At 48.9% G+C, this 17,339-nt stretch overlaps 1 protein-coding gene across 3 annotated transcripts in view; it reads left to right on the top strand.

The window, feature by feature from the left end:
- POLN (DNA polymerase nu) overlaps positions 1–17,339 on the top strand; it is a 141,882-nt gene that overhangs the window by 30,357 nt on the left and 94,186 nt on the right. For all 3 annotated transcript variants that reach the window (XM_070462432.1, XM_070462431.1, XM_070462433.1), the window contains 4 exons: positions 5,646–5,758; positions 13,332–13,489; positions 16,174–16,242; positions 17,111–17,171. In XM_070462432.1, coding sequence (XP_070318533.1) covers positions 5,646–5,758; positions 13,332–13,489; positions 16,174–16,242; positions 17,111–17,171 — 401 coding nt within the window. The remainder of the gene's footprint in view (positions 1–5,645; positions 5,759–13,331; positions 13,490–16,173; positions 16,243–17,110; positions 17,172–17,339) is intronic.

The raw sequence follows: 17,339 nt of genomic DNA, 5'->3' as shown, positions 1-17,339 counted from the left end.
CTCAAGGAGGCTCCGGGTGAGAAGATGGAGGCCTGGTCCTGGCCGTCCCTGCCTGAGTCGGTCTCCCTGGGCTCTGGGTGAGTTTTAGGTAGTTGCTGTGTGGGCTCCCCCTGCCGACAGTGATGCTCTGGGCCTGGAGGGCGCCTGAGGCACTGGTCCAGCCTGTCACCTGCCGACAGTGATGCTCTGGGCCTGGAGGGCGCCTGAGGCGCTGGTCCAGCCTGTCACCTGCCGACAGTGATGCTCTGGGCCTGGAGGGCACCTGAGGCGCAGGTCCAGCCTGCGTTCCTCGCACTGAGCCCCCGCAGGCACGTCCTCCACGGGGGGCCGTGCTGCACAGGGCACACGTCAGCAGAAACTGCTGGGAATCTGAGGACCAGGACTTATACTCACAAGTCCTGGAGGGTACACGGCATGCCCAGGGCCACACAGAGGGGTTCTAGGTAAAGAAAGAGAAAGGGCATGCATAGACCTGGGGCTCTGCCTTTTTAGAGTTTGAAGATGGGGTGGCCAGGGTTTCGAGGATTCACTCTATTGGCTAATTTAAAGCATCAGCGCAGGAATTAGGACACAGGAAGGTTGAGAAGCCATCTCACTCACGAAGTCAGTAATCTGGCTTACCCAGGGCTTTCTGGAAAGACCTGGTGGCTCAGCTGGTAAAGAATCTGCCTGCAATGCAGGAGACCTGGGTTCAGTCCCTGGATCAGGAAGATCCCCTGGAGAAGGGAATGGTGACCCACTCCAGTATTCTTGCCTGGAGAATCCCATGGACAGAGGAGCCTGGCGGGCTACAGTCCATGCGGTCGCAGAGTCGGACACGACTGAGCGACTGACGCTCACTCACTCACTCTGGAAGAGGGAGCTTCACCTGGCTCCTTCTCTGGTTATTTGCCCGCAGCTGAGTGGCACCGCTGGCAACATGTCTATTCAGGATGGACGTCTTTTGAAATGGACGCCTTGGCCATAAAAGCTTAATGTCAGGCATGTACACCACAAAATCAGACATTTGACAACACAGCACTCTGCTCCCCAGAACCCATAACCTTCTTTTTACATAACTTTCTTTTGAAAGAACAATCGGGCAGGCTGTTTCTATGAAGACCTCTGTGAGAGCAGGGCCCTAAAGTTGGGACTTCCTTTTCTTTTTTTTTTTTCCTTTTCTGAATTCTGGATTTTATATCCTGTTCCACGTTCTCCACTTGAACATCTAATGGTCACTTAAGCTCCGATCCTCCGATCCTCCGTCTGCTTTTTGTTTTGCAGATGTGGCAAAACTGACTTAGAAAACACACTGCGTTTTAGCCACCTTGTCTCACAAGATACTCTCTTTTTGTTGTGTGTCCTGTTCTAAGCTAGAAATCACAGCCAGGCTGTGTCTCTCAGCGGAGAGATCATCGTTGTGAGGTGGCCTCATCGAGAACTTCCGAGTTTCCGGCTACAAGAGCACCGAAGTGGGAGGCAACTCCAGGAGCCCCTGCTTCTTCTCCCTCACACCCCCTCCAGGTCCCGCAGAGCCAAGGCCCGACGCTCTGCTGTCGGCAGGGCCCTCTTCAAGGGACGCCTCAGGGAAGCACATGAGAAGGTTCCGGAAGCCTAGACTGCCGCGTGCAGAGTGCGCAGAGCTCACCGGACCCCGCCCTCCCTCCGCAGCCGCGTCCAGAGGCCCCGCCGGCGCGTCAGCAGACAGTCACCACAGAGCGGGGTCAGCACCTCGGGCCCTGGCAGCGACACAATAAAAGCTATATATGACAAACCCGCAGCGAGCATCACCCTCAATGGTGAAAAATGGAAAGCATTTCCCCTGAAATCAGGAACAAGACAAGGGTGCCCACTCTCACCACTACTATTCAACATAGTTTTAGAAGTTTTGGCCACAGAAATCAGAGCAGAAAAAGAAGTAAAAGGAATCCAGATAGGAAAAGAAGTGAAACTCTCTCTGCAGATGACATGATCCTCTACATAGAAAACCCTAAAGACTCTACCAGAAAATTACTAGAGCTAATCAACGAATACAGTAAAGTTGCAGGATATAAAATTAACACACAGAAATCCCTTGCATTCCTATACACTAACAATGAGAAACAGAAAGAGAAATTAAGGAAACAATACCATTCACCATTGCAACAAAAAGAATAAAATACTTAGCAGTATATCTACCTAAAGAAACAAAAGACCAATACATAGAAAACTATAAAACACTGATGAAAGAAATCAAAGAGGACACAAACAGATGGAGAAATATACCGTGTTCATGGATTGGAAGAATCAATATTGTCAAAATGGCTATACTACCCAAAGCAATCTATAGATTCAATGCAATCCCTATCAAGCTACCAACGGTATTTTTCACAGAACTAGAACAAATAATTTCACAATTTGTATGGAAATACAAAAAACCTTGAATAGCCAAAGTAATCTTGAGAAAGAAGAATGGAACTGGAGGAATCAACCTGCCTGACTTCAGACTATACTACAAAGCCACAGTCATCAAGACAGTATGGTACTGGCACAAAGACAGAAATATAGATCAATGGAACAGAATAGAAAGCCCAGAGATAAATCCACGAACCTATGGACACCTTATCTATGGACAAAGGAGGCAAGGATATACAATGGAAAAAAGACAACCTCTTTAACAAGTGGTGCTGGGAAAACTGGTCAACCACTTATAAAAGAATGAAACTAGAACACTTTCTAACACCATACACAAAAATAAACTCAAAATGGATTAAAGATCTAAATGTAAGACCAGAAACTACTAAACTCCTAGAGGAGAACATAGGCAAAACACTCTCCGACATAAATCACAGCAGGATCCTCTATGACCCACCTCCCAGAATATTGGAAATAAAAGCAAAAATAAACAAATGGAACCTAATGAAACTTAAAAGCTTTTGCACAACAAAGGAAACTATAAGCAAGGTGAAAAGACAGCCCTCAGATTGGGAGAAAATAATAGCAAATGAAGCAACAGACAAAGGATTAATCTCAAAAATATACAAGCAACTCCTGAAGCTCAATTCCAGAAAAATAAATGACCCAATCTAAAAATGGGCCAAAGAACTAAACAGACATTTCTCCAAAGAAGACATACAGATGGCTAACAAACACATGAAAAGATGCTCAACATCACTCATTATCAGAGAAATGCAAATCAAAACCACAATGAGGTACCAATTACACGCCAGTCAGGATGGCTGCTATCCAAAAGCCTACAAGCAATAAATGCTGGAGAGGGTGTGGAGAAAAGGGAACCCTCTTACACTGTTGTGGGAATGCAAACTAGTACAGCCACCATGGAGAACAGTGTGGAGATTTCTTAAAAAACTGGAAATAGAACTGCCATATGACCGAACAATACCACTTCTGGGCATACACACCGAGGAAACCAGATCTGAAAGAGACACTTGCACCCCAGTGTTCATTGCAGCACTGTTTATAATTGCCAGGACATGGAAGCAACCTAGATGCCCATCAGCAGACGAATGGATAAGGAAGCTGTGGTACATATACACCATGGAATATTACTCAGCTGTTAAAAAGAATTCATTTGAATCAGTTCTAATGAGATGGATGAAACTGGAGCCCATTATACAGAGTGAAGTAAGCCAGAAAGATAAAGACCATTACAGTATACTAACACATATATATGGAATTTAGAAAGATGGTAATGGTAACCCTATATGCAAAACAGAAAAAGAGACACAGATGTACAGAACAGACTTTTGGACTCTGTGGGAGAAGGCGAGGGTGGGATGTTTCGAGAGAACAGCATTGAAACATGTATATTATCTAGGGTGAAACAGATCACCAGCCCAGGTTGGATGCATGAGACAAGTGCTCGGGCCTGGTGCACTGGGAAGACCCAGAGGGATCGGGTAGAGAGGGAGGTGGGAGGGGGGATCGGGATGGGGAATACATGTAACTCCATGGCTGATTCATGTCAATGTATGACAAAACCCACTGAAATGTTGTGAAGTAATTAGCCTCCAACTAAGAAAAATAAATGAAAAAAAAAAAAAATACCTTGGGCCCTGGCAGCAGCAAGATCGGGTCTCAGGCCTCAGCTTTGCCGCCTCTCAGTTGTGGAAAGCTGGGAAGTTGTTTCACCCTTCCAAGCCTCAGTTTTCTTATCTGTAAAATGGGGCTATGCTCTGTTGTGCTCAGTCGTGTCTGACTTTGCAGTGCCGTGGGCTATAGCCCTCCCTGCTTCTCCGTTCATGGAATTTTCCAGGCAACAATACCAGAGTAGATAGTCATTCTTACACCAAAATGGATCTAGTGCCTGCCTAATGGGATTATGATGAGGTTTCAATGCAACAATCCCTCTGAGTGTTTAGTGTGGTATTCACACACGGTTAAGTACTTGAAAAGTGCCAGCTATCATGAATCCCATAATCAAGGAGCTCATGATTTAATGGTGTCACGAACATGGTCCTGGCTGTGGCAGGTTTGTGGCCAGGAGCACTGAAGGAACAGGGGACCTGGAGTGTGAGAGGACGTGGCACAGTCTGGTGATGGAGGAAGGAGATTCCAGTGTGGGCAGAGGGCAGGCTGGTGGCGGAGTGGGTGGGGGGGTGTGCTGGGAGCACAGGCTGGGACTGGCGGGAGGAGTCCAGGGCGCGTCAGCTCTGCTCAGGGTTCGGGGGCTTTGTCTGCAGGTGGTTGTGCCGCATCCAGGAACTGGCTCTGAAGAGCTGTGTGAACTTGACTTTATGACTAACCTCTTTTTTCTCAGCTTCATCATCCATAAAATACAGATAATAAGTAACACCTACCTCTATCAACCAAAAACTAACACAAGAGGCTGCAAATAAATTTATTTGGGGTCTTAAGAATTGCAATTCAAGAGACAAAGATTCAGGTATCCCCAAAGAGTGTTCTGGGAAGAGTCAGGGGTTTATAAAAACAAAAAGCCATAAGGCTGCTAAAAGTTGCCTGGCGGGGACTCTCCTGGTAGCCCAGTGGTTAGGAGTCTGCCTGCCTGTGCAGGGACACTGGTTTGATCCATGGTCCGGGAAGACCCCACATGCCTCTGAGCAGCTAAGCCCGTGGGCCCCAACTACTGAACCCAAGCTCTAGAGCCCACGCATCGCAGCTACTGAGGCCCACGCGCCCAGTCTGTGCTCTGTAACAAGAGAAGCCACCATAGTGAGAGGCCGGTGCATCACCGCGAAGACCCAGCGCAGCCGAAAATAAATAAGATAAAAATTTTTAAAAAGTTGCCTGGCAAGAACTGTGATGGCCTCTGATACAACCAGAAAATGTTCGTCCTTAAGGAATCCCGAATTGTTTCAGGGTAGATGTCAGAAAGATAGATAGGGGTTCTCGGGTTCTGGCAGACATTCTGGATGTTGTCACCAGGTTGAAAGGTCAGATTCCATCTAGGCTGGGTTCGCCCCTGAGTCCCACATCCTCTGAGGCCTCCTGGCTCCGTTCTGGGGACTGAGCAGGACCAACCCATTTCGATTTTCCTTGCACACCTCATAGGATTTGAGTTAATCTGTGGAAAGCTTAGAGAAGAATGTCTGCCCATAATGCTTGACAAGTGACAGCTGTTAGCGGAGCATCTGTGGTGTTTCTCCAAAAAAGGTGGGAAGTTTCAGCTCACTGTATCCATCTTAGAATGTCTTTTCATCTTCTAGGAACGTGCTGCGTGAAGTCCTGAAACGTAAACGCCCTGTTACTTGTTTTAACGCAAAGGATTTTGTGAGAACAGTGCTGCAGTTTTTTGGTGACGATGGCAGTTGGAAGTGTGGTACGTTTCAGATTTATAATCTCCCACAGATGTGACTGTCCCACAGCGATCCCTCCTGGAGTTGGGAGGGCTGCCGTGTCGCACAGGTCAGAGGCTGGGGGGAGTCCCACAGCTGCTAGGCACCACCCATGCCCTGAGCGTGAAGAGGCACTTTCCCTCTGTGTTTCACATCATTAGAATTTTTTCAAGTATATATTACTTTTGTGTTTAAAATAGGGAAGAAGTAACATGCAGCTTGGTAGATGGATTTATTGTCACCAGAAACAGCTGACGTGTAAACTTTCTAAGAATTAAAGTCAGAGTGATCAACATCAAAGCAGTATAAAGCACGCTTTTATCTTTTATTTAACGTCATAAATAAGAATTTTAAAACCTTTTTTTCACTAATGGACAGATATGTAATAAAGCAAATATAGAAAGAATGCTCCTTGTAGAGTCTGGGTAGGGACACATGAGTACTCACTGTGCAGTTCTCTTCAAACGGTCTGAATGTTTGAAAATACTCATAATAAGATGGCACTAGTGGCAAAGAACCCATCTGCCAATGCAGGAGACGTAAGAGATGCAGGTTTGATCCCTGGATTGGGAAGATCCCCTGGAGAAGGGAATGGCAACCCACTCTAGTATTCTCGCCTGGGAAATCCCATGGACAGAGGAGCCTGGCAGGCTACAATCCATGGGCTCGCAAAGAGTTGGAAGTAACTTAGCATGCATGCAAGGCATTGGAAAAAAAACTTTTATTGTACAATATTCCTAACACAATATAAAGTACCTGTGATACAGTAAGATATATTTGGTCTTTATCCCTGATTCCTGGCTCTCAGCTCCCAAAACTCAAGCCGCCTCCAGAGTGCTGAGTGTCCTCCGTGTGCTGATGAGCACGGGGTAGGCTGGAGGCAGCCCGGCTTCAGGGTGGGAGTGGTCAGCAGAAAGAGGAGGCTCTGCTGAGGGCCGGAGCTTTCAGCCCCACCCGCGACCTCCAGGCAGGGAGAGGGGCTGGCGACCAGTGACTTAGTCAGCCACAGTGAGGTAGTGAAGCCTCCATGAGACGCCCTCGCGGTGGGGTTCCCAGGTGACCAGCCCGGCGCTAGGAGGGCGGCGCAGGTGGGCTGTGGAGGTTCTGCGCCCACCCGCCCTGCCTTGCCCTGTGCACTCGTCTGCCTGGCTGCTTCTGGGTTGTGGGCTTCATAATAAACAGGTGTGAGTAAGCACGGCGCTTCCAGCAAAGGGTGGACCCTGAGGAGGGCGCATGGGAACCTCCCCTCGCTCGCAGCTGGGTGGCGGGTGTGCAGGAGGCCCGGGGCTGGGGCTGAAGTGGGGCCGCCCGTGAGCCGAGCCCTGACCTGCAGGCTCTGCACGCACTGCTGGGAGCTTGTGGACACGCGGGTGCGTCTGCAGAGAACGGCAGGCGTGCGGGGGGCACAACAGACAGCGCGTCACCCAGTTTCAGCAGTTACTGTCTCTTCCCCCAGTAGTTCCACATCTCCCCTGGGTTATTTTGTAGCACATCCCAAGCATCATATTACTCATCTGTAAATATTTCAATCAGATGGATAAAATATGAGGATTTCATTTTTCAGAGGACACGCTCACCATCTCCCCCTAAAATAGCCATAATCTTTTCCTATTATTAGCTATCCAGTCAGGGTTTGTACTTGCCCAGTTGTCTTTAAATAGCTTTGCTTGTTTTTGTTTCTTGCAGTTTGATTGAATTGAGATCCAAACAAGGGTCAGGGTGACCCTATACTCGGGTTGGGTGTGATGCGTCTCCGGAGTTGTCTTTGTGTCTTCTCTCCCTCTATGTATTTTCTTGCCATTATTTTGTCATTGTTGACAAACCACAGTTTCATCCTATAGGATTTCTCTTTCTTATCTTCTAACATGTTCTCTCTCTTCTGTTTCTTCTGTAATGAGATCCAGGGGCTTGATCAGATTCAGGCTAGAGTTTGGGAATGCAAGACTGCTTCATAGTCTTGATCCTGGATCTGAGCAATGTTGTGTCCTTCTGTCAGGAAATACATGAGACCTGGTTGTAATGCTTGGTTGTTTACCTTTTTTGTGTTATTTGAATTGTTTTTGTGATTTCATAGGTTGAATCTTCTCTCTTTCATATTTGTCATGTTAAAATCCATTTTCAATCTCTTCATTTTTTAATTTAAAAGAATTTCCTTTTTTCCATCATATTTTTAAACAGACTTAAGGCATTATCTATTGCACTTATTTACTTTTGTATATTGCCAGTTTCTTGTTGAATATGAGGAATAGCCCTCATAGTCAACAAAAGACTCCGAAATACAGTACCTGGGAACAGTCTCAAAAATGGCAGAATGATCTCAGTTTGTTTCCAAGGCAAACCATTTAATATCACAGTAATCCAAGTCTGTGCCCCAACCACTAATGCCAAAGAAGCTGAAGTTGAACAGTTCTATGATGACCTATAAGACCTTCTAGACTAACACCCAAAAAAGATATCCTTTTCATCATAGGGGACTGGAATGCAAAAGTAGGAAGTCAAGAGATACCTGGAGTAACAGGCAAATTTGGCCTTGGAGTATAAAATGAAGCAGGACTGACAGTTTTGCCAAGAGAACACACTGGTCATAGCAAACACCCTCTTCCAACAACACAAGAGACAACTCTACACATGGACATCACCAGATGGTCAATACTGAAATCAGATTGATTATATTTTGCAGTGAAAGATGGAGAAGCTCTATAGTCAGCAAAAACAAGACTGGGAGCTGACTATGGCTCAGATCATGAATGCCTTACTGCCAAATTCAGACTTATATTGAAGAAAGTAGGGAAAACCACTAGACCACTCAGGTATGACCTAAATCAAATCCCTTATAATTATACAGTGGAAGTGACAAATAGATTCAAGGGATTAGATCTGATAGAGTGCCTGAAGAACTATGGATGGAAGTTTGTAACATTGTACAGGAGGCAGTGATCAAAACCATCCCCAAGAAAAAGAAATGCAACAAGGCAAAATGGTTGTCTGAAGAGACCTTACAAATAGCTGAGAAAAGAAGTGAAAGGCAAAGGAGAAAAGGAAAGATATATCCATCTGAATGCAGAGTTCCAAAGAACAGCAAGGAGAGAAAGAAAGCCTTCCTCAGCAATCAATGCAAAGAAATAGAGGAAAACAATAGAATGGGAAAGACTAGAGATCTCTTCAAGAAAATTAGAGATACCAAGGGAATGTTTCATGCAAAGATGGGCACAATAAAGGACAGAAACAGTATGGACCTAACAGAAGCAGAAGATATTAAGAAGAGGCGGCAAACACAGAACTATTCAAAAAAGATCTTCATGACCCAGATAACCACGATGGTGTGATCACTCACCTAGAGCAGACATCCTGGAATGCGAAGTCAAGTGGGCCTTAGGAAGCATCACTATGAACAAAACTAGTGGAGGTGATGGAATTCCAGTTGAGCTATTTCAAATCCTAAAAGATGATGCTGTGAAAGTGCTGCACTCAATATGCCAGCAAATCTGGAAAATTCAGCAGTGACCACAAGACTGGAAAAGGTCAGTTTTCATTTCAATCCCAAAGAAAGACAATGCCAAAGAATGTTCAGACTACTGCACAATTGCACTCATCTCACACACTAGCAAAGTAATGCTCAAAATTCTCCAAGCAAGGTTTCAACAGTGCATGAACCAAGAACTTCCAGATGTTCAAACTGGGTTTAGAAAAGGCAGAGGAACCAGAGATCAAATTGTCAACATCTGTTGGATCATCGAAAAAGCAAGAGAGTTCCAGAAAAACATCTACTTCTGCTTTATTGACTATGCCAAAGCCTAGTCATGACTGTGTGGATCACAAAGAACTGTGGAAAATTCTGAAAGACATGGGACTACCACATCACCTTACCTGCCTCCTGAGAAGCCTGTGTGCAGGTCAAGAAGCAACAGTTAGAACTGGACATGGAACAACAGACTGGTTCCAGATTGGGAAAGGGGTACGTTAAGGCTGTATATTGTCACCCTGCTTATTTAACTATATGCAGAGTACATTATCTGAAATGCTGGAGTGGATGAAGCTCAAGCTGGAATCAAGATATGCAGATGACATGACCCTTATGGCAGAAAGCAAAGAGGAACTAAAGAGCCTCTTGATGAAGTTGAAAGAGGAGAGTGAAAATGCTGGCTTAAAACTCAATATTCAAAAAACGAAGATCATGGCATCTGGTCCCATCACTTCATGGCAAATAGATGGGGAAACAATGGAAACAGTGAGAGACTTTATTTTGGGGGGTTCCAAAATCACTGTAGATGGTGACTGCAGCCATGAAATTAAAAGACACTTGCTCCTTGGAAGAAAAGCTATGACCAACCTAGACAGCATATTAAAAAGCAGAGACATTTACTTTGCTGACAAAAGTCCATCTAGTCAAAGCTATGGTTTTTCCAGTAGTCATGTATGGATGTGAGAGTTGGATCATAAAGAAAGCTGAGCACTGAAGAATTGATGCTTTTGAACTGTGGTGTTGGAGAAGACTCTTGAGAGTCTCTTGGACAGCAAAATCAAACCAGTCAATCCTAAAGGAAATCAGTCCTGAATATTCATTGAAAGGACTAATGCTGAAGCTGAAGCTCCAATACTTTGGCCACCTGATGTGAAGAATGGACTCCTTGGAAAAGACCCTGATGATCAGAAAGATTGAAGGTGGGAGGAGAAGGAAACGACAGAGGATGAGATGTCAAGATGGCATCACCAACTCGATGGACATGAGTCTGAGTAAGCTCTGGGAGTTGGTGATGGACAGGGAAGCCTGGCGTGCTGCAGTCCATGGGGTCACAAAGAGTCAGACATGACTGAGGGACTGAACTGAACTGATTGCCAGTTTAGTTTTTATTTCAGAAGTGGTTTTTTGGTTTTACTTTGCTTTCCCGAATTCTTTCATCTATTCATCAAGGTTTTCTAAGTCACCTAATCTCTAAGTATTTCTGAGTTCTTCATTTTCATGCTAAGTCACTTCAGTCGTGTCTGCCTCTTCGGACTGTAGCCCTCCAGGCTCCTCTGTCCATGGGGTTCTGCAGGCAAGAATATTGAAGGGGCTGCCGTGCCCAGCTCCGGGGATCGTCTCAACCCAGGGATCCAACCTGGGCCTCCTATGTCTCCTGCGCTGGCAGCCGGGTTCTTCTCCGCCGTAACTTCCGTCACTTTCTTAGTTTTTCTCAGCTCACTCACAGTCTGCTCTGTTGGCACTTCTTTTCCAATACCTGATGTTCTCCCCAGTGTGGGGCTTGTCCTGATAGCTTCAGTTTATTAGTTTCAAGAGTTGTAGGGAACAGTCCCTAGACCATTCCAGTGCTGTCAGACCTTTCCCAAGGTTTTTCAAAAACATTTGCTGATAAGAACCCTTAATTTTGGAATACTAGAGCTTTGAAAAGCAAACAGTGAAATCGTGTGTCTGGGTCAGTGTTGGCAGACATGGTTATATAAAGTCCTGACAGCTGATGGGCGGCCAGCAGTCAGAGTGCTGGCTGACTCTGTGCTTCCTCTCCCCCAGAGTTCCAAATCTGTCAACACAGGTGACTTCCCAGCTATCAAAAAAATAGCGACGATACTGGCTGCTTGGGTAAATATAAATCTCTTAGACTACTGCGATTTAAATATGCCAGAACATATAATACTTAGTGTGATGGGATCTAAGACTGCAGTTTTACTTAAAGACCGACTCTCTGTCTTTGTGAAGCACACTTCAGATGTTACAGCAGCTTCCGAGAGTGATCACTTAGGATTCCCAGGCTTGTCTCATAATTTACCCGTCGCCCACCCTTTCATCACTCCGCTCCGTGTCTAAAATACCCTGGTACCAAAATATATTACGCAAATATCACTTTTTTTTTTTTTAAAAGAAGTACCTTTAAGACTTCCCTGGTGGTCTACTGGTTAAGACTCCAAGCTTCCCATGCAGGGGCGTGGGTTTGATCCGTGCTCAGGGAAGTAAGATCCCACATGCGGCATGGTGCAGCCAAAAAAAAACAAAACAAAAATTTTAAAAGTGCTTCCATATGTGTCCCACGGCTACTTGCAGTAACCTCCTCTCCCAGTTTTCAGACGAGAAGACTGCCAGGCGAGGGGGGATGTGTCCCCAGGGTCGAGGGCGGCCTTGCGCCGAGTCTCTCTGCACACCCCACGTGCAGCACAGCAGCGGTCCTTAGGGCTCCCCCGTCAGGGCGCTGCGCAGATCACCCCACCCCGCCTCCTTGTCTCTCGAGGCCAACACCCCAGTGCCGGGTCAGGGAGGCTGCCCCACAGGTGGGTGGGGGAGGGGAGACGGGAAGCGTGGAAGTGGGGAGGTGCATGGTTGAAAAGAGAGGTGCACAGGGCAGAGAGAGGCTCCAGAGCAGGGAGAAAAGTGGGGCGAGACGGCAAGGGTGGGGCTGAGGCTTCCGACATCCGTCTCTTTCAGCCTTGAGAGTTAGTTTGGGACGGATTCCCCATGGAGACTGGCTGTGTGGGACCTGGTTGGTGGAGACCACTCTTACCAAGGGCTCAGCATTCTTCAGCATCACTGTGGCTTAGCTCTGTGATAGGGGGGATGGCAGGACTGTAATAGTTAATGCGAACCTTGTGATTGTTGTTCAGTTGCTCAGTTGTGTCTGACTCTTTGCAGGCCCATGGACTGCACACAGGAAGCCAGGCTTCCCTGCTCATCACCATCTCCTGTAGCTTGTTCAAACTCATGTCCATCAAGTCAGTGATGCCGTCCAACCATCTCATCCTCTGTTATCCCCTTCCCCTCCTGCCTTCAATCTTCTCAGCATCAGAGTCTTTTCCAGTGAATCGACGCTTTGCATCAGGTGGCCAAAGTATTGGAGTTTCAGCTTCAGCATCAGTCCTTCCAATGAATATTCAGGACTGATTTCTTTTAGGATTGACTGGTTTGATCTTCTTCGCTGTCCAAGGGATTCTCAAGAGTCTTCTCCAACACCACAGTTCAAAAGCATCAACTTTTCAGTGCTCAGCCTTCTTTAAGGTCCAACTTTCACATCCATACATGACTACTGGAAAAACTATAGCTTTGACTATGTGGACCTTTGTTGGCAAAGTAATGTCTCTGCTTTTTAATACACTGTCTAGGTTGGCCATAGCTTTTCTTCCAAGGAGCAAGCATCTTTTTTAAATTTCATGGCTGCAGTCACCATCTGCAGTGATTTTGGAGCCCAAGAAAATAAAATCTCTCTCTGTTTCCATTGTTTCTCATAAAGTGATGCAGCTGGAGGCCACGATCTTCATTTTTTGAACATTGAGTTTTAAGCCAGCTTTTTCATTCTCCTCTTTCACTTTCATCAAGAGGCTCTTTAGTTCCTCTTCGCTTCTGCCATAAGGGTGGTGTCATCTGCATATCTGAAGTTACTGATATTTCTTCCAGAAATCTTGATTCCAGCTTGAGCTTCAACTTGCATGCAGTCTCTATAGAAGTTAAATAAGCAGGGTGACAGTATGCAGCCTTGTCATATTCCTTTCCCAATTTCGAACCAGTCCATTGTTCCATGGCAGGGGAAAGTACTTGTTTTTCATAGAATGACTAACTGACCTTTCTCTCCACAGTTGCTGACTTTGTAGGGCTAGACCCCAGAATTGCTGCATGGCTTATAGATCCTAGTGATGCTGCACCTTCTTTTGAAGATTTAGTGGCAAAGTACCTAGGAAACCCCACCACACTTATAGTCAACAGCGCGGATGGAAATTCCTCAAGAAAGACTGTGGTGAGTTGTTTTAAGATAAGGTTTATGGACCTTAATACAACCCTAATTTTCCTCTAAGAACTTTTTCTACTTTATGGACAGCCCAGTAGTGAAAAGAACATTGCCAACATCCACTTTTGCTTGTTTGGCAGAGATGTATTCTGGTAGAGGATACTGAATAAGGATGCATGACTTCTGTCCCTTTGTGAAGCTGTCCCTGGGAGATGCCTTTCATGGCCTGATTCTCTTAAATGGGTCATCGGTGTCAGAGGGTCACCTGCTCTGTGAGCGGACAGCTGCTTGTTGATAAATCCTTTGTCCTGGAGACTTGGCCCCCGTGGCGGAAGCTGGAGGTGGCTGCTCCTCAGTTACCTTGGGGAGAGTCATAGAGGCTGCCCGAGTCTGTCTCTCCAGGCCCCTCTCTCTCGTTGGGAACCATTGTCTGCAGAAGCAAGGGTGTGTGCAGCCCTGGAACCCTTCCTGGAGCCTGGGGTGAGGGAGACCTGATACGCCGCACTGCACGGCCAGAGAGGCAGCCAAGCCGGAGCAGCGCCCGCACTCTCAGCCACTCTGTCCAGGCTCCCTGGCTGTCAGTTAACAAGCACAGTTCAAAGCACGACTGGAAGGCCGAGCAGGAGGCCATGCAAGCCTGCCCTGCATGCCCGGCTGAGCTCAGGACTGTCGTTTGGAGCATTTGATCCTACAGGCCCGCTCGGTGGGGTGGAGTCGGGGATCTGTGTCAGATAGGGGCTTGGGGTTGGAAACAGAGAACCTCACTCTCCCTTAGTCTAAAAGGAATTTGTCAGAGGAACGTGGGGCAGCTGAGACTCAGAGGAAAGGCAGGGCAAGCTTTGGGAAGACAGCAGCCAGGCGGCTCAGAGGACCCAGGAGGCAGGAGACCACGGACCTGGGCCAGCAGTGAACCATGACCTTGTCCTCCATGTGTCACTTTTGTCCAAGATTCACAGTTTTAGCACTCAGAGTCTCCTTTCCACCGCTGTGTCACATGTTTGCCCCTTGGCAGGGCAGCAGGGCGTGGAGATGAGCAGTCCTCCTAGGTCCATGCTATTGGGTGGCACTTCCCCAGACAGAGGCTGGGATACTGTAGCTGGAGGAAGGAGTGATCCCCCCGTGTGTGATCAGCCCTGGTTCACAGAGGACTCCGGTGCACAGGGCTCACATCTGCACTTCGCCCAAGGTCAAGTCGAGGCCGTAGGTCCGTCTGCATTTCTGACTCTAGAGGGGCGTTTTTCTTGGTACACACATGTACAAGTTAGAGGTGGGAGTGGCTTCAGGAACAAAACACTCAGAGGAGGTGCTTCCTCCCTGACAGAAGTCAGAGAGGCCAGGCCGCTTGGCTCAGGCACCCTGAGTGCCCCGTCTTACGGCTCCCCCGGGAGGCTCTGCCCCAGGCCTCGCCCGCACTCGGCAGAAAGGAGGCAGCCTGGGAGGGACTCATGCTTGTCCAGCGATGTGTCTGTCCTGGGAGCACGTGGTGAGAGCGGGGCGGGGAGGGGCCCTCTGCTCTGCAGGGTCTGGGGACGCGGCGTGAGACGCAGGAGCAGGAGAGCGTGGAAACTGCGGGCTCAGAGTGTGGGTCCCCGAGGGGGCGGCGGCGAGGCCTCGCCGGAGAGAAAGACGATGGCCGCTGGGGGAGAGGAGGTGCAGCCGGGCTGAGCTGGGGGGCCTGCGCCGGTCCTGGGGAGGGGGCGGCGGCGAGGCCTCGCCAGAGAGAAAGACAATGGCCGCTGGGGGAGAGGAGGTGCAGCCGGGCTGAGCTGGGGGGCCTGAACACCGCTGCGGGGCCTGCGCCGGTCCTGGGGAGGGGGCGGCGGCGAGGCCTCGCCGGAGAGAAAGACGATGGCCGCTGGGGGAGAGGAGGTGCAGCCGGGCTGAGCTGGGGGGCCTGAACACCGCTGCGGGGCCTGCGCCGGTCCTGGGGAGGGGGCGGCGGCGAGGCCTCGCCGGAGAGAAAGACGATGGCCGCTGGGGGAGAGGAGGTGCAGCCGGGCTGAGCTGGGGGGCCTGAGCCGGTCCTGGGGAGGCCTCGCAGGTCAGCGCTGTGCAGCGGGCAGCATGTTCAGGTGGCAGGCCGGCCACGTGCCGGGCACTCCCAGACACAGACATGCTCGTGCCCCTCCAGACCCGGGGGCTGCACGGCCACTGCAGGGTGTGTCGTAGGGAGGGGCCTCTGACACTGCGTCTGGGCACCTGGAGTCCTCAGGCTGTGTGGTGGAGTGAGGGGTGCCGTGGGCACACCAGGCCTCTGGGAGGGCACAGCTGTTAGACTGCGTGTCGGGGCCAAGGCTCCCCCGACCCTCGTTGCCGACTCTGGTTGGTCCACCTCCCAGAGTCTCTGTTCGTGTCTGGGGCAAGGGTGGGTGGTGAGTGCGGAGGCCGAGACCAGGAGACCAAGTCCACGTCCTGTTGTTCCTCCCACTGTGTGATCTTTGCCCCTGGGCCGCTTAGCTTCTCTGTGGCTCATTTCCTGTAAAATGAGGCAGCGGGGGTGGAGAGAAAGTAAGAGAGCAGTGGGGATCTTGAGCTTGCCCAGGAAGAATATTCCGTGGTGTGGGGCTGCTCTTCTTGGGGTGATGGGTCTCAGCACCAGGGTGCGGTCTCTGTGGAAAAGTTGTGGCTTCCTAAAGTGTGACAAGCATTGCTCCCTAACGTTCCTAACTGTTCATTCTTTTGCTCTTTTGAAGAATCAGACTGTCCGTGCGAACCTGAGGGTACTCCAGAGACTGACGATGCACCTCTGCTCCCAGCTAAAGGCAAGGCGCTTTGTGGTAGCTTCACTGCCCAGGGGCTGGCCTTCGTCCAGACCACAGGAGGCATGTCCCTGAGGGCAGGAGACGGGACCCTGGGCGTCACTTACTGGAGGACCATCCAGATGATGAGACCTGACTTTTTAAATGTCCTCTATAGGTTGACAACAATTGTAACAGTTTTTTAAAAAAGACTCCGATTCAGTTGGAACGTTTCCAGCACTGCAATTAATATAAAAGCTAAGCGTTCATTTCAGCTCCACTCAGAGTTTTATCGGGAAGCAGAGGTCATTTGAAGGACTAGTCAAAAAGGGTTGAATGAAGGGACCAGGCGCCACAGCAAGGGCAGGAGTCGGGGCCAGCAAGGGGCAGAGAGGCCTGCGGTGACAGGCGCTGGCTGGGGGCTTCTCCCCGGCATCGAAGGGCGGGCTCCTACCAGGCCCCGGGGAGGCGGCGCCCTGCAGGGGCCGCAGGCCGAGGACAGGGGAGCCACTTCCCTCTCCTCCTGCCCCGACATGGGCAAAGCCAGCTTGAGAGCAGAGAAGGAAGCAGCTGATGTGGCCTGGAGGACTTCAGCCCTTCCTCCTGTTCTGAAACTGAAGTGGGAGACTAAAGCCACAAATACCTAAGTCACACTTAAAAACGAGAAAGATGGAAGAGAAGTGGGAGTGGAACCTGTCCTACCAGATATTTCTGAATCTTTCCGTTTGGGCTTGGTATGAATATTAATCATAAGATAGGATACTTGACGGAAATAGGAGTTTTACCACGTCACCCGGAGGAGCTGCTCAGCAGGATTAAGCTGGCTGCGTAGCGAACGCAGGCAGAAGTGATAGCTTCAAAGGAACACGGTGCCATTTCTCCCCTGAAACAGGCTTGTGGTTTATGGCAGCTCTTCCGGACTCTGGAGCTTCCTCTGATACCGATTTTGGCAGGTAAGGTACCGTGAAGGTGATGTAGTCCTCTTTCCAGCATTCTCTGTTCTGTCTGGGGTGCCTATTTTCTCGTGAGTTAGTTTGGTGGGCGGTGCATCATATGGGCACCAAAGAGGCAGCAACCCCTTAGCTTCCCCTTCCTGTGACGAGAGGACATGGGGCGTGTCA

Source organism: Odocoileus virginianus, unplaced genomic scaffold, assembly GCF_023699985.2.
Source record: "Odocoileus virginianus isolate 20LAN1187 ecotype Illinois unplaced genomic scaffold, Ovbor_1.2 Unplaced_Scaffold_5, whole genome shotgun sequence".
Taxonomy (NCBI): Eukaryota; Metazoa; Chordata; class Mammalia; order Artiodactyla; family Cervidae; genus Odocoileus; species Odocoileus virginianus.
The sequence above is the reverse complement of the archived record's forward strand: the minus strand, read 5'-3'. Positions and strand labels throughout refer to the sequence as shown.